We start from the raw sequence: 20,310 nt of genomic DNA, 5'->3' as shown, positions 1-20,310 counted from the left end.
CCATCACGGAGCTAGATCATGTTGATTTGAACAGAGGCATAGCTGGGGAAAATGGAGCCCGGTGCAAAATCTGAGTTTTGCAGGGGGGCGGCCCCATTGGGCGGCCACTGTGATGCTGGAATCCACCCCAAACAGCATAACTTTCAATGGTGTTTAAACTGGGGAACCCAGATTCTCCCTTTAAATCCATGCCAAAGGGTTGGATTTAAAAGGAGAGACTGGGGAAATTTAGGGGGTGCCTGCTGTCAGGGGTGCAATTGTTAAGCTAGCAGCACCAAACTTTCAGGGTATTTTTTGGAGACTCTCCTGATGATGCCACACAGGTTTGGTGAAGTTTGGTTCAGGGGGTCCAAAGTTATGGACCCTCAAAGGTGTAGCCCCCATTTCATATTAGCTCCCATTGGAAACAATGGGGGATGGGGCACCCCCTTTGGGAGTCCATAACTTTGGACCCCCTGAACCAAACCTGAGTGGTATCATGAGAGTCTTCTTAAAAATACCTGCAATTTTGGTGCTGCTAGCCAAAAAACTGCACCCCCTGCAGGCCAAAAACTGAAAAAACACAACAAAACACACAAAAAATACAAACCAACCTGAATTTTTTGCACCCTCCTGCAGGCGTGTGCCCAGTGTAACGCGCACACACCAGCCCCCTGGTAGCCACACCTGTGGATCTCAATATTGGGAATCTATCTCGTTCTCTTTCAATTGCTTCGACAAGTTTACTACATTTGAAATCAGGGCCGAACAAGTTGCATTCAGGAATAAAAAAATGTTTCAGCTCAGCCTTTTTGAGGCAGTCTACAAAGTAACCCAAAAGTCTTTCAAAACATTCTTCCAAATGTTTAGGCTGCCATTCTTCATCAGTGGGCCACATGGTACATGTATGGAAAAAGGCAGTTTTGGCATGGTAAGAACAGAATTTGTTCAGTTCATTATGTTTTGTTTTAAGCTGCTCCAGAAGAAACTTCAAAAGCTTAAGGCAGTCTTTCCTGTTGGGAAATAATGCAAACAGTGTGAAATTCATAACTTTGTATCAGAAAATCCTTACAAGAAGTTAAATTAAGTGGAATGTTTGATTTATACAACTGTAGAAAGCAGCTCTTTGTCAATAGAGATGTGCATAAAAGCTCTCACTCTCTCTCTGCTCTCACTCTCTTCTGCCATCTTTAGTTTTAGAGGATGGTTATATTCCAGGATCTAGTGTGCACACTCTGGCCTGGGTGGCCCGACTAGCATGATCTTGCCAGAACTCAGAAGCTAAGCTGGTTAGTACTTTGGTGGGACACCTCTGAATCCAAGGGACACCTCTGAATCCAGACATGATGTCAGTAGTGCAGCTGTGGTGGTGGGTAATGTGTTCCCGCCCCTACCAAGGGACACCTCTGTTAGTCTTTTGTCTAGGATCTGACTTCGGCCTGTTCTAAAAAATGTTGTAGCTGAAGGACCATATGCTGTTTCCTGCCTCAAACATAGAGGGTTTTTTTTACCACTGAATCAGATAGCTAGAGAAGGTCAAGACACTGACACCTTTTCTCTATCATGCTGACACTATCCCTTTGATATGTAGACAGATACTCTCAAGGTACTTCTATCCTTCTTCCTGTTCACCCTTCTTTTCCTGAACCCCATCCATCTTGCATCATGCATGCAGAGGGATGCCATGTGCATCCATCCCCATCTAGTCAGATAGATTAGGTTAGAGAACCTATCTCTCCACTTTTCTATCCTTAATGGAGTTCACTAATAAATACTCCTCTTATTAGTTTAGAAACTAAGAATGACTCCGACTTTTCTTTATGCCAATCACACATGCATGCTTGGGGGATGTTCCACTGTGCTTTGCCTCTGTGCACTCTGCGTGTAATTCTAAGGTATCTCTTCCAAGGACATAGGTAAGGGGGGTTCTTGGGTTCAACCCCCCCCCATTACATCTCCAAAGCTCTGCCCCCCGTTTGTGGGTTTTTTTGTAATTTTTAGTGTTTTCTGGTTTTTGGCCTGCAGGGGGCGCAGTTTTTAGGCTAGATTCTAGAAGCACCAAAATTTCAGGAATATTTTGAGAGACTCTCCTTATGATACTACCCAGGATTGGTGAGGTTTGATTCAGGGGGTCCAAAGTTATGGACTCCCAAAGGGAAGTCCTGTTTTTTACCCAAAGGGGAGTCCAGATTCCAATGGGAGCAAATAGAAGATGGGGGCTACACCTTTGCGGGTCCATAACTTTGACCCCCTGAACCAAACTTCACCAAACCTGGGGGGGGGGGGGTATCATCAGGTTAGTCACTTACTGATACCACCCAGGTTTTGTGAAGTTTAGTTCAGGGGGTCCAAAGCTATGGACTACCAAAGAGGGTGCCCCCATCCTCCATTGTTTCCAATGGGAGCTAACAGAAAATAGGGGCTACACCTTTGAGGGTTCCATAACTTTGGACCCCCTGAACCAAACTTCACCAAACCTGGGAGGTATCATCAGTTTATTATCTTACTGATACCACCCAGGTTTTGTGAAGTTTGGTCCAGGGGGTTCAAAGCTATGGACTCCCATAAGGGGTGCCCCATCCCCTATTGTTTCCAATTGGAGCTAATAGAAGATGGGGGCTACACCTTTGAAGGTCCATAACGTTGGACCCCCTGAACCAAACTTCACCAAACCTGGGTGGTATCATTAGGAGAGCCTCCTAACGATGCCGTGAAAGTTTGGTGCTGCTAGCTTAACAATTGCACCCCTGACAGCAGGCACACACACCCCAAATTTCCCCAGATTCTCCTTTTAAACCCACCCCCTTCGGCATGGATTTAAAGGGAGCATCTGAAGTCCCCAGTTGAAACATTGAACGTGATGCTGTTTCAGGGTGGGGGATAATCCACCCCAAAACAGCATCCACTTTCAATGTTGTTTTAACTGGGGACCCCAGATTCTCTCTTTAAGGTGGATTTAAAAGGAGAATTTGGGCTCCCTAGCTTAAACACCATTGAAAGTGATGCTGTTTGGGCATGGATTCCAGGCTCCATTTTCCCTAGCTACGCCTCTGCCCAGAGGGAAGGGCAGAAGGGGCTGCCGACTGCTGGCTGGGAGCCCAGCTGGTGGGGGGCGAGGCAGGGCATGGCAGGGGAGTCTACTGTCCCCGGCTTCAGAGAGCTGCTTTTATAAGTACTGAGGTCAAGGGCAGGGCTTGGGGAGGCGTGGCCACACCCCCAGTGGTGGGTGGGGGCATGGTCCTGCCCCCGAACCCCCCCATAAAAAATACCTATGTCCCTGATCTCTTCCCTGAGCAATAACCAAAAAAAAAAAGAAACCCCCGCTCCTGAAAGATCCCTGTATTGATTCCTTGATCAATACAAATTCAGCACCTCATTTGTGTCTTGCTTGTATTATACCTGTTTTGCAGGAGTGGCTTGCCTATGACTAATGAGCTTGACAGATTCAAACGAACAACTTTCAGAACATACAAATGTTTCTTATGGTGAAGCAACAGATCAGCTGCTTCCTGAAACATCACGCAGATGATAGGGAATGCAACACAGGGCTCTCTCACTCAGGGACACTTTCCATTTTGGCTACCAGTTAAAATAATGCTTACCTGGGGAGGTCCATTAGCAGGGTCATCCTGTTCCTGATGATGTGGTTTGTAGTGGCAAAACTCTGACTGTATGGCTGGACTACCTTGGGCTATGCTCCATGTGGGGCTCAAACACGGGGACCTTGCCCTGCTTGCTCTCCCTGGGCCACCTCTTTGTTTGCTTTATTCCCTGTCTGGCTCCATATAGCCAGTGGTGGCATCAGAACTGTAGTGGAATGCTTAGGGCACTAATCTATACTGCAAGAGGCATGTTTGAGCATGGCCTTTGCCTTGTCTTGCAACACAAAGTGTGGACTTTGCCTCCCCTCAAACCCCTCCGACCCATTTAATACATGGAGACCTTTGTCTGGTGAGCTGTGCGGTGGATGGAGAAGCTCTCACTGGAGGTACTGTGCAAGGTTGTCACCTGATGTCTGGAGTTCCCCCTCCCCCACTTGGGAAACATACATGCACCTGGGGCTCCTCCCACAGGCCACTGATGCACTTGGGCTGTTGCTAGGTCTTTTCTGGAACTCTGCCTGTTATATGAGGATGCCATGGCCACACTGATGACCAGTGGCTGCAACTCACAGGAATGTCAACGGGGCACTGCTCCCTGATTGGTGAGTGTTGCTGGAGTTGTTGACTCACTGTGAAGCCTGGGATCAGAGGCGTAGCAAGGGGGGAAAGCGCCCGATGCACTGGTGCGTCCTCCGCCTCTCTTGGAGCTATGCCTCTGCCTTGAATTCATGGAAGGTGCCTGTTTTCCCCACCCCTTTCTGTGGACTGTCATCAGGGAGCCATGAGTTAAAACTTTCACTGTTAAAACATGCATTTATTGGTGATTACAAATTATGAAAGATCCCTATTTTATGCACATTTCACTAAGCTTTCTGGGAAGAATTTGGCTAGTGTTAGAAATACAAGATTGTATCAGAGAGGAGCCATTCTTGATTTGCACCTCTGCACGATCTACATTTTTGGCATCTCACTAACTTTATTCTTCCATTTTAGTGTAGTAGCAGAAATAGGCTGAATTATGTAACCAGTACATTCTTGCTCTATTTTTTAGACTATACAATCGCTACAGAAAACTTGGAAAACGGAAAACTAATTTTAAAATACAAACCTGCAGCATTGTTTTCCACGAAGTTTCACAGCAATGTCTTTTGTTGATTTGCCATGATACTTTGATGATAGTTTTTCTCAGCAAGTGAAAAAGAGAGAATCTCCATGTATCTAAGTTTGAAAAATAAGAAAAGGCACAGCCTTTTATTGCAGAACTCATTCTTGCATCCGGTGTTTTTTTTTAAATCATAGATTAAATATCTGACATTGGCAGCTTAGGGGACAACTCCCTAGAACTACCGAGTAAGGAACTGGAGTGAAAAGATGCCATTACTGCCCCTCATGCTACCATTAACCTTGATTCTGCCATTCCTCACAGGTGTGCTTCCAAGTTGACAATACAAAGGATGCTAAGGCACCCTAAGGCATATTGAAGTAGATATGAAGCCAGGATGATTGCCTAGTTCACTATTTCCTTTCTTAATTGTCTACCGTTTTGCCTACTGTGATGTAAAGTTCACACCACAGACTATATCCCCCAGTTATAGTATTTTACATTATTTTACCCCTAAGCAACTAGAACGAAATCTACTCTGGGTTTCCCAATGCTTTTATTTTTAATAAAAAGTTATCAGTTTTGAAAGGGGGAATTGCATGGTATTATTATTCCTTGTGATAATTAATCATATATTGTTGGAATATCTAATGCATTATTTGAGTTTCTCTGCTTTTTAATCTGCCCTTCTCACCTTTTGAGGGTAGGGTGAGCACACAAGCACCTTCGTCCAATTATTCTAGCTCTCTGACATGGTGAAGAAAAGTGATAAAGGGCTGCAGAAAAAAGCTGCAAGATTTCAGGGGAAGACTTTTTTTTCCTTGGGAAAGAGGGACCATTCTCTTGTCCCATGACTGTTAAGCTTGCTCGGGAGTTTTTGGTGAGGTACCTCATCAAAAGCCTTTTGAAAATCCAAGTGTACAATGTCCACTGGGTCATTGGTTATCTACATGATTGTTCATTTCTCAAAAAACTCCTAAAGGTTGGTGAGGCAGGACTTCCTTTTGCAGAGGTCATGCTGATTTTCTCTCAGCGGGCTTTATTCCTCTATGTATCTAATAATTCTGTCTGTGATTGCAGTTTCTACCAATGGGTTTGGGACAGATTTTACACTAACTGTCCTGTAATTTCAGGATTCCCCTCTGGATCCCTTTATAAAAATCAGTTTTAACAGTTGTTGCTCTCCAGTCTTCTGGTACAGTGGATGATTTTAGTGGCGAGTTAAATATTCAAGATAGTAGGTCAACAATCTCCTATTTGAGGTTCAAGGGGAAGTGGCTGATGACCTTGTGGCAGGGTCTATATGACTTTCACAATATATGACTTTCACATCCTGCATGTGAGCTCCCAATGGCACCTGGTGGGCCACTGCAAGTAGCAGAGAGCTGAGCTGGACTAGATGGACTCTGGTCTGATCCAGCTGGCTTGTTCTCATGTTCTTATGTTCTTATGTCTATCCCCTGGGCCAGCTCCACGACTTTGCCCCTGGGCCAGCTCCATGCCATTCCGTGGTGGCTGTGGCACTTCCTGGCTAACTTGACCATCCAGCCCCATCCTCAGAGGTTGGTGGGTTCACAGCCTCCTCGAAATTGTGCCCAGGTCTCCCCCAATGGCTCCAGATGGCCCCGCCCCCCTGCATCCTGCTGGCATCCAGCAATGATGAGGGTTCAGGGCTGGCCTCCACCCCCGGATACCCAGCAAGCCCCTTCCCCCACCCCCAAAACTCCAGTCAGGTCATCCATAGGCCTGGCAAAGCCTCCCTGCCTCTCCCTCCCACCCCAATCATCTAAATTTCACCCTTCCTCACTCCTACCCACACCTTCTAATCCTCCTCCCGCCCTAATTCTCACCTGCCAACCCTCCCCATCCCATTTAAACCTTTACCTTTTTTCTCCCCCATCCCAAGCCTCACCTTGCCACCCTGCCCTACCAAACCCCTCACCTTTCCACCCTCCCCCACCCTCCCCCTCTCTGTTCTACCCTCTCCCAGTCTGCCTTCCCAAGCCTTCCCTTTCCACCCTCCTGCCATCCCCAGTCCCTCCTCCCCACTCTCCCCTATCCTCACATTCCAACTTACCTGAAACCACACTTCTCTGACCCCCGAGCCACAGACATAGAACCAGGTAAGTGTTGTGCCATGAGAAAGGGATGTAGGATCTGCTACAGCCCCACTAAAGCCCATCGTTCTGGGGGGCACTCAGATTTTGCTCCAGGTTCCATTTTCCTTAGATGCGCCTCTGGGGAGGTGGCAAGCAGGGGCACTGGGAGGGGAAGGTGGAAGTGGCAGAGGCCCATGGGGTGCCGTGAAATATGAAGAGTGAGATCAAGGGTTTAGTCACTGAGCCAAACAGTAATCTTCTGAGTGGGGCTCAAAATGCGGTCCAAGTTGTGTATAACCAATCTGAACCCTTTCAGCACCACTTTCTCATTCACTCATTGAGACCCCCTACTCTGTGCCTGTCTACCTGGTCCTGTCAGTAGAATTAAAAACAATTTGAAAAACAATATATGACGTCTTCAACTTTCTATCTAGTATGAACTTTGATGGGTGTAACTGTTAGGATGGCATTTCAAGTAATTTAGATGTTACGTTCTATAAATATGCCACGAGCACAGAAAAAGCTTACAAACTTCTAAATCAGGGGTAGGGAACCTTTAACACTCAAAGAGCCATTTGGACCCGTTTTCCACGGGAAAAGAAAACACTTGGAGCCGCAAATAATTTTTGACATTTAAAATAAAGATAACACTATATATATTGGGGGGGGGGGGGTTTACCTTTTACTCCGCTCATTCTGAGAAGCGCATGGATGTGCCTGCCCTGCTGCCTGCAGGGCGGGCAAGGATGAAGCCGGCTGCTCTCGACCTTTGCCGCCCCTCGAGGAAAAGCGTAGCCAGGCCTCCAACGGGGCGGGCGAGAGGGGAAGCCCGTGGCGCAGCCCAGCCGGCCATGGGCAGTTGGTGCGCCCGTCCTGCTGCCTGCAGGGCGGGCAAGGATGGGGCCGGCGGCTCGGCTCGTGGAGCCACAGTGCAAGGGCAGAAGAGCCGCATGCGGCTCTCGAGCCTCAGGTTCCCTACCCCTGTTCTAAATATTCCTTTTGCGTTGTTAAAACAGTAAAATGAATTTAGGTTTGAGAAGAAAAGAATTATTGCATATTTCACTTTTTTCCAAGACCTCAGTTGCAGGAGGTGGGGGAGGCTGAAAAACATACCCCTTGATTTCAAAATTTTTGGAATATTTAGTTCACAAGCTGGAAGGGATTTGACTACCTCCAAAACTTGCTGTGATCAAATTTCAAGCCCTTTAAGATGGAAAATTGTATAAGGGGTGATTGCGTACTAAGCCAAATTTTTTTTAAAAAAATTTTTTGTAATACCTTTGAAGTGTCCTTCCACTTTAGCATTCTTGGGCACAAGACACCGTCGCTGCATCCGTAGCTTGTCATATTCGTGGATTCCAAGCCAATTTTTAATATCTTGTCTATTCACTTTATGGTCCCACAAGGTTGTACCCTCCATTTCCAAAGCAAGAATGATATCTACTGATATAAGGGAGGTTGGGTCTTCAATTTGAAGAGTAACTGCTGGACTTCCAGGTTTTTTTCTCTCCATAGTTACCTTCATTTCTGTTAACAGCCAAAAGAAAAGTTTGTATTTCCATTTTCCACAAAGTTTAAGCAAAATAGAAGAGACCGATACAAAACATTGCACTAGAGGTTAACTTACAAGTAAAAGTTTAAACTTTTGATACAAAGAGTAGGCGTGTGGGACATATTAAACGGACATTGTTGGAGCTGCAGATAAATTAAGCACAATATGAATAGCTTTTATCACTTGCTGTTTCCCATTGGAGCAGGAAAACTGCTACTGGTATATTTTAGCTACTAGAATTAAGCCGAAGGCTACTGGAAGCACTGTTATGAAATTTTTAAGCACAGGTTGCCACAACAATGATTTGAGAGTTGGTCACAGCTTGCAGCAACCATTTGGCAGTTAAGTAATATGTGACTGACTTTCATTTGAGATGATGTGTTTTTTCAAGGCTTACCAGAAGCTACTAGAATAATATGAAAAATCTTCACTGGAGTTAGTTTTAGCAAATAATGTCTGAACTTGGCCTTACAGGGCATATCAAAAAGTTTGCATAATTGGGCAAAAGACAGAGGGGGAGACAAAAAAAATCCCCAATTATTTTAATTCATGTTTTATTACTCGCAGAAAGAGAGAGACCAAAGAATGCTAACTGACATCTTCAGAGATTATGATTGACATTGTGGGGTGAGAAAAGGCTTGGGAAAGAAAAAGCAGTTATCATGGAGTGGTTGGGATTTCCCTCCCTCAGAAGTCTGTGGAAATTCCTTTTTTTATTAATATATTGAAGTTTATTTGTTCTATTATTATTAAAAACAACTCATTTACAAAATTTCAACTTTGGTACAAAAATGCCTTAATTGGTACAATACATTTCTAAAATTTTAACTATCTAATACAGGTAGTTTCTCTACTTTCTTGACTTCCCATTTGAATTTAATAACTTAATATTACTGTCAATATTGACCTTGTTTGGCTAACCTTTCTTTCATACCCAGGTTTAAATAAATAATGGATTAAATCTCCAATCTTCCTCTTTCCATATTTACCTTCTCCTTATCTCTTATCTTTTATCTAGATCTATTAATCCATTGCTCAAACTTGGAATACAGCTGTTTCTGTGGAAATTCCAAATTGTGTCTCCTTACGTGTACAAAGTAAATAGTGTGAAAACATTTTAAAATAGCAATATTTCATGATCTTCTAAAAGCTAGAACATGCAGAAACAAGATATAATAAATTAAGGGGGCTTAAAACCACAGCTGGTTGCCAAAAACTTTGGTTATTCTTCCAGGCATACTTAACAGAACATAGTTTGTTCATAACTCCCTATTATACTCTGTTCCACAGAAAGCATGAGAATTCTTACCCAGTCAGATGAGGTGCTGCGGTCGAGTAATATAGTCTGCTTCTGCATTAGAATATAGTATTGAATGAATAGGAGAGTTATTATTCAATTTCTGTGCTGCCTTTGTCAAAACCATTATTTTGTGCATTATTGAACATGGTTCTTTGATACAAGAGTACTTATAGTTTATTGAACAACTATCACCAATAGTTGCCTTTTGCAAACTGCGTGGACGTCTACTTCTGGAGAGAATTCTCTTCACTGTTATTTTAAATCCAATCGCAAAGAGCAGACAATTTGAAATCAGACCCAACAACTTGTCCTGAACGTATATTCACACATTCGGGAAGATCAGCTGAGCCTAAGCTGTTGCAGAAACCTCAAGGTTGACCAGCGTGTCTCCTATGCCCATCCACAGGGCAAGGAAGCAATGGCACACAGTAGGCAGAATTCTTGGGAAGCCAGGCAAGAAATGACCTCACATATTTAAGGCAAAAAAAAAAAAAGCAATGCAAACTGTTGCAGTTTTTCTTGCTGTGCAATTCAAATTATTGTCAAGTTGGTTAAGGAGTTTTTCTTTTTTTCTTTTTTTAAGTGAAAGGTTTAGAAGTTTTCTGCCCTTTGGTTTCCTTTATTTATAATATATATTATGTTAACATTAATATTTGTCAAAGAAAGAAAAACTTGAGAAAAAAAATGAGAAAGAAACAGGACTGTAGAGGAGGACATGCCTTCATCCCTTCTTCAAGCAAGCATGGCTGCTCTCTGACTGAGAAGGTGGGTGATGGTTTTTGGCCCCCTTCCACACCTTTTCTCCTTTATATATATTTTTTTTTTCACAAAAAAATAAGAAAAGGAACAGATTTAGAAGAAGAAAAATGACTGGATCTGCAATAATCAGTATATTGAAGGAAAACTTCCACTTAGATAAACACAAACTTTGGTGTCCTTGATATCCAACACATATGCTTAAATAAAATTTCACAATATATACCGTGAATGTCGAATCAGACCTTTCTATATTTTTTCTTTAAATTCACACTCTGGCTTTCTATTAACAAGGTTTGTCAGTTTGGTCATAATAAAGTATTCTCTCATCTTCCCAGTTTTCTTGAACAGGATATTCTATTTTTCCAGTTAGATGCAATAATAAATATAGAAATAATTCATGATGATGTTTTGGTAGGTTTACCGGGACAATTCTGAACAACGTAATTTTTGAGTCCATTTGAAATTTAATTTTTAGTATTTTTTGCATTTCTGTGGGGATTGTTATCCTTTTTTTTGCCTTTTTGCAAAACCACCACATAGAAAATAGATCCAATTTTTCCTAGACATTTCCAGAATATACCCTTACCTTTTTTATCCATTCTTCTAATATCTTCTGGAATTATGTACCATTTGTAAAGCATCTTATACCAGTTTCCTTTCAAAAGTTGGCATGTAGTAAATTTATGTTTTTTATCCATAATGTGTAATGTTTCCCACTACTGGAAGGTCAGTTCCCCTTGAACGGGTTGCATCCATTTTGGCACACACTTTTTAACCTGTTCTGTCACTGAACTGTGTCTAAGTGATTATTTCTAAATTCTACCCATTAATATTGTTTCTGCTGAGTGATTCTCCCTCAAATTCTGACATTTCTCTCGAAGTACCTCCTGTCACTTTTAACTCTTTTCTTAACCTTGATGCTGTTTGAAAGCATGTCATTCACTGTTAAGGAGGCATTCTTGAGGGGCCATCTGGGAAGAAGAGCTTGGATTTATATCTCCCCTTTCTGTCCTGTAAGGAGACTCAACGGGGATTACAATCTCCTTTCCCTCCCCGCCCCACACTGATGGTTGTGGCTGAGAGAGCTCCAAAGAACTGTGGCTAGCCCAAGGTCACCCACCTGGAATGTGTTGGAGTGCACAAGCTAGTCTAGTTCACCAGATAAGCCTCCACAGTTCAAGTGGCACAGCAGGGAATCAAACCCAGTTCTCCAGATTAGAGTGCACCTACTCTTAACCACTATACTACACTGGCTCTCCCTGCAGTCGGAAAGGGAATTGTTTGATTTATGCTCACTGTGGGAGCAAGTAAGGGTTTGTGGAGAATGCATTGCTTCTTTTTCAGCCTAAAACAACAGGCCATTACCATCAGGAAATGAGTGGAGACAACTTCAAAAAATGACTTGGCAAGTTGCTGCCAAAAGTGTAATCATCATGGATAATGCCTCTTATCACTCTGTGAGGTCTGAGAAGATCCCAACAACTGCATCCAAAAAAGGATCTCTGGGTAGCCAGAGCCAGTTAAGCCTGAGCTTGTTCTTCTGGTTCAAAAGCACAGATTTATTCGATTTCAAACAGAAGAAATGGCAGCTGTCACTGGGCATCAAGTGCTTCGCCTCCCTCCCCCACATGCAGAATTAAACCCCACTGAGTTAGTATGGAGTCAGATAAAAGGACATGCGACAATAAATAATGCCACCTTTAAACTGGATGACATTGAAAATATTCAAGGAAGGGGTGTGTGCAGCAACTCCCAAGATATGGACCAGTTTTGTCCAACATCTGATCAAAAAGGAGAGGCAATTTTGGGATCTTGACTTCCTCCAAGAAAACAATGAAATGTCCCCACTAAAGATCTATTTGGGGTCAGATTCTGACAGTGATTCCTCTGAGAGTGAAGAGAGTTATGAAAAACACCAAGGTGACAGCTTTTCTTACCAACAAGTTGTGGGGGAAGCAGACAGGTAGGCCCCCTGCTCTGGTGCAGCTGGGTTGTGGGTCTGTATGGCAGCGGCTCACGGCCGGCAAATGGGATCTGGATAAGGGAGGCTTGCAGCTCACTGCCCTTGGGCAGCTGGCACCAGCAGGGAGACCAGGATTATGGTGTGTGGGTGTTTGGGCACCATTGGGTGTGATTGTTATATAATTAAACTGAATGCCAAAATGCAGGGGTGTACCTAGGCAAACTGGCGCCCGGGGACAAAACCTGCGTTTGCCCCCCCCCCCCCCGCCCAGCGTATGGGAAGCCACCCTCCCCCACCATGACCAAACAATGATTTTTTGTACCAGCTCACAAAACACCTCCCACTCCCATCAAAACATACATGGCTCTCTCCCCACCAACCCTTTTCCTAATTTCTCCTACAGTCCACAACAACCCTATGAGGTAGGTTGTTAGCCTGAGAAAACAACCTCAAGCCAGTGCAAGTGGGTATTAAAAGCATGTAAAATCTCTCTACAAATCACCTCCAGCTAGAAACATTTACCAAAACAAATGTCAGCATCATCTCTCACAAAACACCTCCAGTGGAATCACACCCCCAAACAGCATCACTTTCAATGAATTGGTTTAAACTAGGGGAGCTCCAGATTCTTCTTTTAAATCCCGGTTAAAACAAAATTGAAAGTGATGCTGTTTGGGGTAGATTCTCCCCCACCCTAAGAAACAGCATCACTTTTGAGGGTTGGAGATTCCAGATAGAAAACAAACAGCAGATTTGACTGGAATCTGGGCAAATTTGGAGCACATTCGGACAAAATTGTCCAATTATGTCCTGCCCAAATATGAACAAATCACCGAGATGCAAGGTATTTGGGTTTTGGGGGGGAGCTATTATTTTTGGTGTTTTTTCGGCCTGCAAAGAGGAGCTAGCGTTTTTTAAAGCTAGTTGGCACCATGATTTCAGGGGCATCATCCAGAGACTGCCTTGATGATACTACCCAAATTTGGTGATGTTTGGTTCCGGGGAAGCAAAGTTATGGACTCCCAAATGGAATGCCCCCATCCCCATTGTTTTCAAAGGGAGCTAACCTGAGATGGGGGCTACCCATTTGAGGGACCATAACTTTGGTCCCCCTGAACATAACTTCACCAAACTTGGGTGGTATCATCAGGACAGTCTCTGGATGGTACCCTGAACTTTTGGTGCCGCTAGCCTTAAAAATGCGCCCCCTGCAGGCCGGAACGTGAAAAAACACTTAAAACGTTTATTCCCCATTGGCTACAATGGAGCAAAATCACTGCAAAACAAAAGAATCTTAAGGGCGAAAATCTTCTTGGGGAGTTGCTCTGGAAGGGTGTATTTTTTTAAAGCTAGTGACACCAAAATTTCGAGGTGTATCATCTGTTAACTATTCTTATGATGTCACTCCAAGTGTGGAGAGAGTTATGTTCAGGGGGGACCAAAGAGTTATGTGGCGGTCCCTCAAATGGAGTAACCCCATCTCCCTGTTAGCTCCCTATTGAAAACAATGGGGATGGGGCACTAACCCTCTTTGGGGGTCCACTTAACTTTGCTCCCCCTGAACCAAACATCACCAAACCTGGGTGGAATCATCAGGACAGTCTCTGGATGGTACCCTGAAATTTTGGTGCCGCTAGCCTTAAAAAATGCGCCCCCTGCAGGCCGGAACGTGAAAAAACACTTAAAACGTTTAAAAACACACAAAGCGACTCACTGAAATGTTGAGCTTCCACATGACCATAATGGGGGAAGGCGCCTGGGGACATAGGGTACCCCCTGTCCCTAGGCAGGAACGCCACTGCCAAAATGTATTTTTACTGTCAAACGAGGGAGGGGAGAGAGACAACAGGGCTAGGTAGGCACTAGGACCCAGGTAGAGCATTCTACAACAGGAGGTCCAGCAGGTAGGGAATGAATATACAACCCTACTGTCATCTTTTTGTGGAACAGAGTATATAGTCTGTTGTTTGTCTCTTTTCTGACTCAAGCAGAAAACCTGCATTCTGTCATCACACTGAACCAGCCATGGTTTATAAACTATTTTATTTTAATGTCTGAATGCATACTAATTCAGATGCTCACATACTATTTGGAGCACTAGTTAATTTTTAAATTTTTCTGATCACTCAAAGCCTTGCAGTTTTCTGTTCTGTGGGACCAACACTGTTATAAAGAGAGTTATGTGATTTTAACTTGTACTTTGAGCCTGTTGATTAAAATATGGGACTTGAGGGAACTGGTTATGAGGTAGTATCTTTTTTTATCCACAAGAAATTAATACCTACCCTTTATAGTCTTTACTTCATCTGTTATAATGGTCCTCATTTCAGAAAGCATTTTGGAAGCAGAAAGATATTCCCCATCTACGAATTCTTCTAGTTCCTTTAATTTAGGATTCCTTTTCAGTTTTACAAAATAATGAGCACCTTTGTAATCACTGTCATTCTCGGGCACCAGCTCAAGTCTTGCAGATGGCACTTTAAACATAATGTCAAATTCATCTGGTTTATTTATCTGTAAGACAACCATTAGAAGTTACAAAAGTATAATTTTCTGTGGAGATAGAGAGTTCATACCTCAAACACTTCTGGTAACAAGTCTCTGTTCTGTCACCCTGTTCGCCAAGAAGGAAAGGATCTAGAACGGGACCCCCAAAACATACCCCAAGAGGACACACTTTTGCATGCACCAAAACTCACTTCATGTGGCATATTGGACTTGGTGTTTCTTTTAATGTGGATTTTAACTTGGTATTCGTGTCGGCACATGAAAGAGAGCTTCTTCTGTCTGGCTGACCTGGAGAGCCAACGTGGTGTAATGATTAAGAGCAGGTGGATACTAATCTGGAGAACCAGGTTTGATTCCCCACTCTTCCACATGAACAGCAGACTCTTATCTGTTGAACTGCATTTGTTTCCTCACTCCTACATTCCTGATGGGTGACCTTGAGCGAGTCACAGTTCATCGGAACTCTCTCAGCCCCACCTGCCTCACAATGTGTCTGTTGTAAGGAGAGGAAGGGAAAGGAGCTTGAAAGCCACCTTGGGTCTCCTTACAGGAGAGAAAGGTGGGATATAAATCCAAACTTCTTCTTCTTCTTAAACTTCTTTGACCCCCATCCCTTGTCTTGTTTTCCTTCCAAGCTGAGGCACCTGGGAAGAGTATGAAGGGGATTTGGGGAGGGGGCAAGAAACTACACATTTAACTTTTTTTTCTGTTTTCCTCATTTCTCAAAATGGGTAGGGAACCTAGCAAAAAACTCAGAACCTGCTTTTTCAGTTCTGACTGAGACAAGATACAGTTTTATGGATGAGAAAGAAATCTGTATGGCTGTTTTGCAGTTTAACTGTTGCAATTCTCCCAAAGAGTGCGTTGAAAGACACTTTGAGACACAATACAGCACCTTTTCAAAGACCTATCCACTGAGTTTCAGCACTTCTTGGCTGTGTAGTGGGAACCAGCCCCTGCACATGGATTCATTTGTCTGGCTTGCTTCCTACCCTGTTTCTCCGAAAATAAGACATCCCCTGAGAATAAGACGTAGCAGAGGTTTTGCTGAAGTGCTAAATATAAAACATCCCCCAAAAGTAAGACATAGCAAAGTTTTTGTTTGGAAGCATGCCCATCAAACAGAACACCAGAACATGCAGCTGTGGAGCGGAAAAATAAGACATTCCCTGAAAATAAGACATAGTGCATCTTTGGGAGCAAAAATTAATATAAGACACTGTCTTATTTTCAGAGAAACACAGTAGTACCCAGGAGACCTTTTCTCTCTCAAGTTTCATACGTACTCTGACTCTCTTCCATTTCAACATAGACTCTTCACAGTCACTCTTCAGTGTCAACCAATCACCACGATTTCTTTCAAACCCACTCCCCCATCCTTCTACAACTTTCCTCTCATTTTAAAGAAACACACTACATCGTATGGGGATGTAGGGGATGTTTGCTTCATTCACCTATGGGCTACACTGTGTTTTTTGAAAGCAGAACATTGTGTCTCTATCAGAGAATGTTTCTGGACTGAAAGTATTTAAGGAGCTCACTCTGGCATACTGTGGGGGGGATGCCCTCTGGGGCAACATGTGCTCTGGGTGCCCCCATGCCCCCCACTTACCTTTGGAAGCCACAGGCCGGCTCATGACGCCCAAAGGAGGCTGTGGAGGACAGGAGCTGGCCCACCAACATGAAGCCCTGCCCCCTGGTCTCCCTGCATTTTCATTTTCCTGGTTGGCAATTCCTTTTTCTTCTGAGGAGGAGGGTTAGTTCCACATGTGTTTGCTGCCTCTAGTAGGTGATTCGGTATCACGCAGGTTTCTATCTCACCAATCCCCCTATAGATTTAAGCAGAAGGTTTTTATGCCAAACATTAACCTGTGTGATATCAAATCAATCACTAGAGAGAGCAAGAGGCACGCAAAATGAGGAAATACAGAATTTATAAGTGAGGAAAATGAGAATGCAGGAAAGTCATTAATTAGCATATGAAATTGTATTAATTTGTATATTTATGGAATGTAAACATGTAAGTTAAACAGTTAATTTTCTATTAACAAAATTTTAAATGTATCCAATACAAAACTATAGAGAATGGCCAACTGCTGCAACCATGCTATCGTATAACATTCATTCATTCCAATATATAGATCCTTCTAGAACAGTGATGGCGAACCTTTTCGAGACCGAGTGCCCAAATTGCAACTCAAAACCCACTTATTGATCGCAAAGTGCCAACACGGCCATTTAACTTGAATACTGAGGTTTTAGTTTAGAAAAAACGGTTGGCTCAGAGGCACGTTACTCGGGAGTAAGCTTGGTGAAGCAACTGTGCAATGCTTTGAATGGGTGAATCACGACCCTAAGAGGGTTTACTCAGAAGCAAGCCCCATTGCCAGCAACCGAGCTTACTCCCAGGTAAAGGATTGTGCTTTAGTTCTTCGCATGAAAATCAGTGGGGCTTAACAGCGCTTAACAGGGTTACCTGCACTGCTTCCCCAAAACTTGGTCTTAGGTTTAATGCTAATAATCGAGCCCAGTGGCTCAGGCCAGCCTAGATGTGGGGGATGACGACTCTGTTTGCGCGTGCCCACAGAGAGGGCTCTGAGTACCACCTCTGGCACCCGTGCCATAGGTTCGCCACCAGTGTTCTAGAACTTCCCAAAAGTTCCTCATGTTCATATTGAGGAAAAAAATTGGGGTGGGGGAAAGACCTTGGAAAAAACATGGTTATCTTGCATATCTCCTCATTTCTACTCCCAAAGCAAAAAAAATTACCCATGTAAGCTAGTCCTGTCCCTGTCAATCTAGGACAGGGAAGGTACAATACACAACTAGCTCTCTAGATGGGATAGGATGGACTGTGTGAGCACATCTGGTCCTCAAAAGCTGCTTGAGCAAATATATTCTTCCCAGGGAGCATTAAAGACAGCAACAGCTTTTTTTTTTTTTACTACAAACAGCATTATTAAGAACCTTGAAACCCAGGACAATCACTAAAACCAAGAATGTGTTCATGATTTCACCTTTTCTGACTCCAGTCTACTAAGGCCTTCAGCCTTACTGAGCTTGCAGGCACCTTTGGAATTCTAAGAGGGGATGGTCAGCATCAACCCCAAATGGCTGCTACAGAATGCAGAGTCAAACATGACAACATCTTTATTTTGCAAATTAATCATGGAAAGGGGATTTTTTTTAAAAAAGGAAGAAAGAAAGCTGGAAGGGGACACACAAAAAGCAGAGGAATAAACAGATGGAAACTGAAGGAGGAATAGAACCAGAAGCTTCTGTACTTACTAGTTCTCCTGATCCTCCAGTGTTTGCAGCTGCTATTGCAATTCTTGAAAACTCTTTAATTAGAATTAGAGCAGCCGGTAACTGCCCTGCCTTCCAATGGCTTCACCCACTTTTAGAAAATCTGGGTGGTTGTCAGGATTGGAATGGCTGGTGCCCAGTGGTGGGATCCAAAAATTTTAGTAACAGGTTCCCATAGTGGTGGGATTCAAACTGTGGCATAGTGCCAATGGGGCGGGTGGGGCACGACGGGAGCGTGGCTGGGTAATCCAGGGGCGGGGCATTCCTGGGTGGGGCTGTGGCAAGGACGCAGCTGCTGCGCCGGTCCTTGGGTGGGAAACGAATGCACGCAGGCGCAGGCTGCCACGCACGCCAGTGCACCTCCTGCTAGACTGCTTCAAGTTCTGCACGCTACTGCTGAGAGGAGGGGTGTAACTAAGGCAAAAATCATGTGGCAAAATCACCAATTAGTAACCCCCTCTCGGCACACACAAATAATTAGTAACCTATTCTCGGGAACCTGTGGGAACCTGCTGGATCCCACCTCTGCTGGTGCCCCAACTAGCACCCGTGGAAATCACACTGGTGAACCCTGTACTAGTGTCTTTCTGTGGAGATGACTAAAGATGTGTGCGTAGTGGTGTACCAGAGTCTCTTTCCAAGAACACTAGAAATGTGTCCAGCATCACCATCCTGACAACAAGATACCCAGTTTCTCCACTGCTTTTTGTTATCTTAATGTGTATTACTGAGAATGATGCTTGTTTAATTGAAAACATTTCACTGTGTGTAAAAATAACTGTAAACCAATTTGGAGAGGTGTAGTGTAAATGTTTCATTAATTAAACAAACCCTACTGTGCAGAAGTATTTGCTGAAGGAGTGGGAATCAGTCCTTAATCTCAGCATCTGGGATGAAATAACTATTAAAGTAAATTTTAGAGTTGGCAGGCTGTGTCGGGCTCAATTTAGCAGATGAAAATCCATGAGCTACTTTAGAGACAAAAAATTGATGGGCTATTTGAAGTATACAAAGCCTGCCCCGCCTAAGGTGTTATTAATTCCGCTGGGAACAGAAAGGCAAAGGGCTGCCAGTCATAGTTCGCTGTCAGGAGTCAGGATTTAGCAATAGATTTAGGGGAAGGTCACTCCGCCACAGCAACTGCACTAAGCAGCGAAGGACGCAGCTAAACGGCTGAAGGAAATCCGCGGTGCGCCCCCCCCCCCCCCCCGCCCTTTACCTTGAGCTGCTCGTAGTAGCTGCCGGTGCCTAATATCTCAACAGTGCTGAAGCACGTCTTCTTTCGGATCGCGTTTACCAGCCGGGTTCTCACCCAGTTCACCCGCTGAGACGCTTCCGAAATCTTCCTCTTGGGCAGCTTGAGGTTTTCCACGACCTCCCTCAGGAAGCTCCTCCGGGCAGGGGGCGGCGGGGGAACAGCTTCGGAGACTCTCCTTTCCTCCACAGTCTTTGCTTCAGGGTCGGATTTCTTCTGGGCTGCCTTTCGCCCTCGAGGGGCAGCTTCTCCCTCCTCCCGGCCACACGGTGCCTCTTTGACTACAAGGCTCTCCGCCTCCTCCAGAGAGACTGCCCTTCGCCTTGACATGGCTCCACTTCTCCCACAAGCGGTCCTTCGTCCTCTGGGAGTTCACTGCTTTTTCCTGCCCGGTCCCATTTCTGGCCTTTCTTCTGGGCTGCCTTTCGCCCTCGAGGGGCAGCTTCTCCCTCCTCCCGGCCACACGGTGCCTCTTTGACTACAAGGCTCTCCGCCTCCTCCAGAGAAGCAGCCGCCTTCGCCTTGACGTGAAGCTCCTGCTTCTCCCCTGAAGGTCCTTCGTCCTCTGGGAGTTCACTGCTTTTTCCTGCCCGGTCCCATTTCTGGCCTTTCTTCTGGGCTGCCTTTCGCCCTCGAGGGGCAGCTTCTCCCTCCTCCCGGCCACACGGTGCCTCTTTGACTACAAGGCTCTCCGCCTCCTCCAGAGAAGCAGCCGCCTTCGCCTTGACGTGAAGCTCCTGCTTCTCCCTGAAATCGCCGTCCTCCTGGGGAGTTCACTGCTTTCCTGCGGTCCCATTTCACCACCCAGCCCCTTTCTTCTGGGCTGCCTTTCGCCCTCGAGGGGCAGCTTCTCCCTCCTCCCGGCCACATGGTGCCTCTTTGACT

The 20,310-nt window shown here is 44.6% G+C and overlaps 1 protein-coding gene across 1 annotated transcript; it reads right to left on the bottom strand.

Moving 5' to 3' along the window:
* Window positions 1-550: 550 nt before the first annotated feature.
* LOC125437822 (cyclic GMP-AMP synthase-like) lies at window positions 551-19,755 on the bottom strand (the record flags this gene model as incomplete). The annotated part of the gene is given in 6 exon segments (XM_048505832.1): window positions 551-992; window positions 4,690-4,706; window positions 4,708-4,799; window positions 8,061-8,309; window positions 14,642-14,870; window positions 19,390-19,755. Coding segments are annotated over 6 exon segments (1,395 nt in total), but the record flags the coding sequence as incomplete, so codon positions are not given.
* Window positions 19,756-20,310: the final 555 nt, after the last annotated feature.

Source organism: Sphaerodactylus townsendi, linkage group LG01, assembly GCF_021028975.2.
Source record: "Sphaerodactylus townsendi isolate TG3544 linkage group LG01, MPM_Stown_v2.3, whole genome shotgun sequence".
Classification (NCBI taxonomy): Eukaryota; Metazoa; Chordata; class Lepidosauria; order Squamata; family Sphaerodactylidae; genus Sphaerodactylus; species Sphaerodactylus townsendi.
The sequence above is the reverse complement of the archived record's forward strand: the minus strand, read 5'-3'. Positions and strand labels throughout refer to the sequence as shown.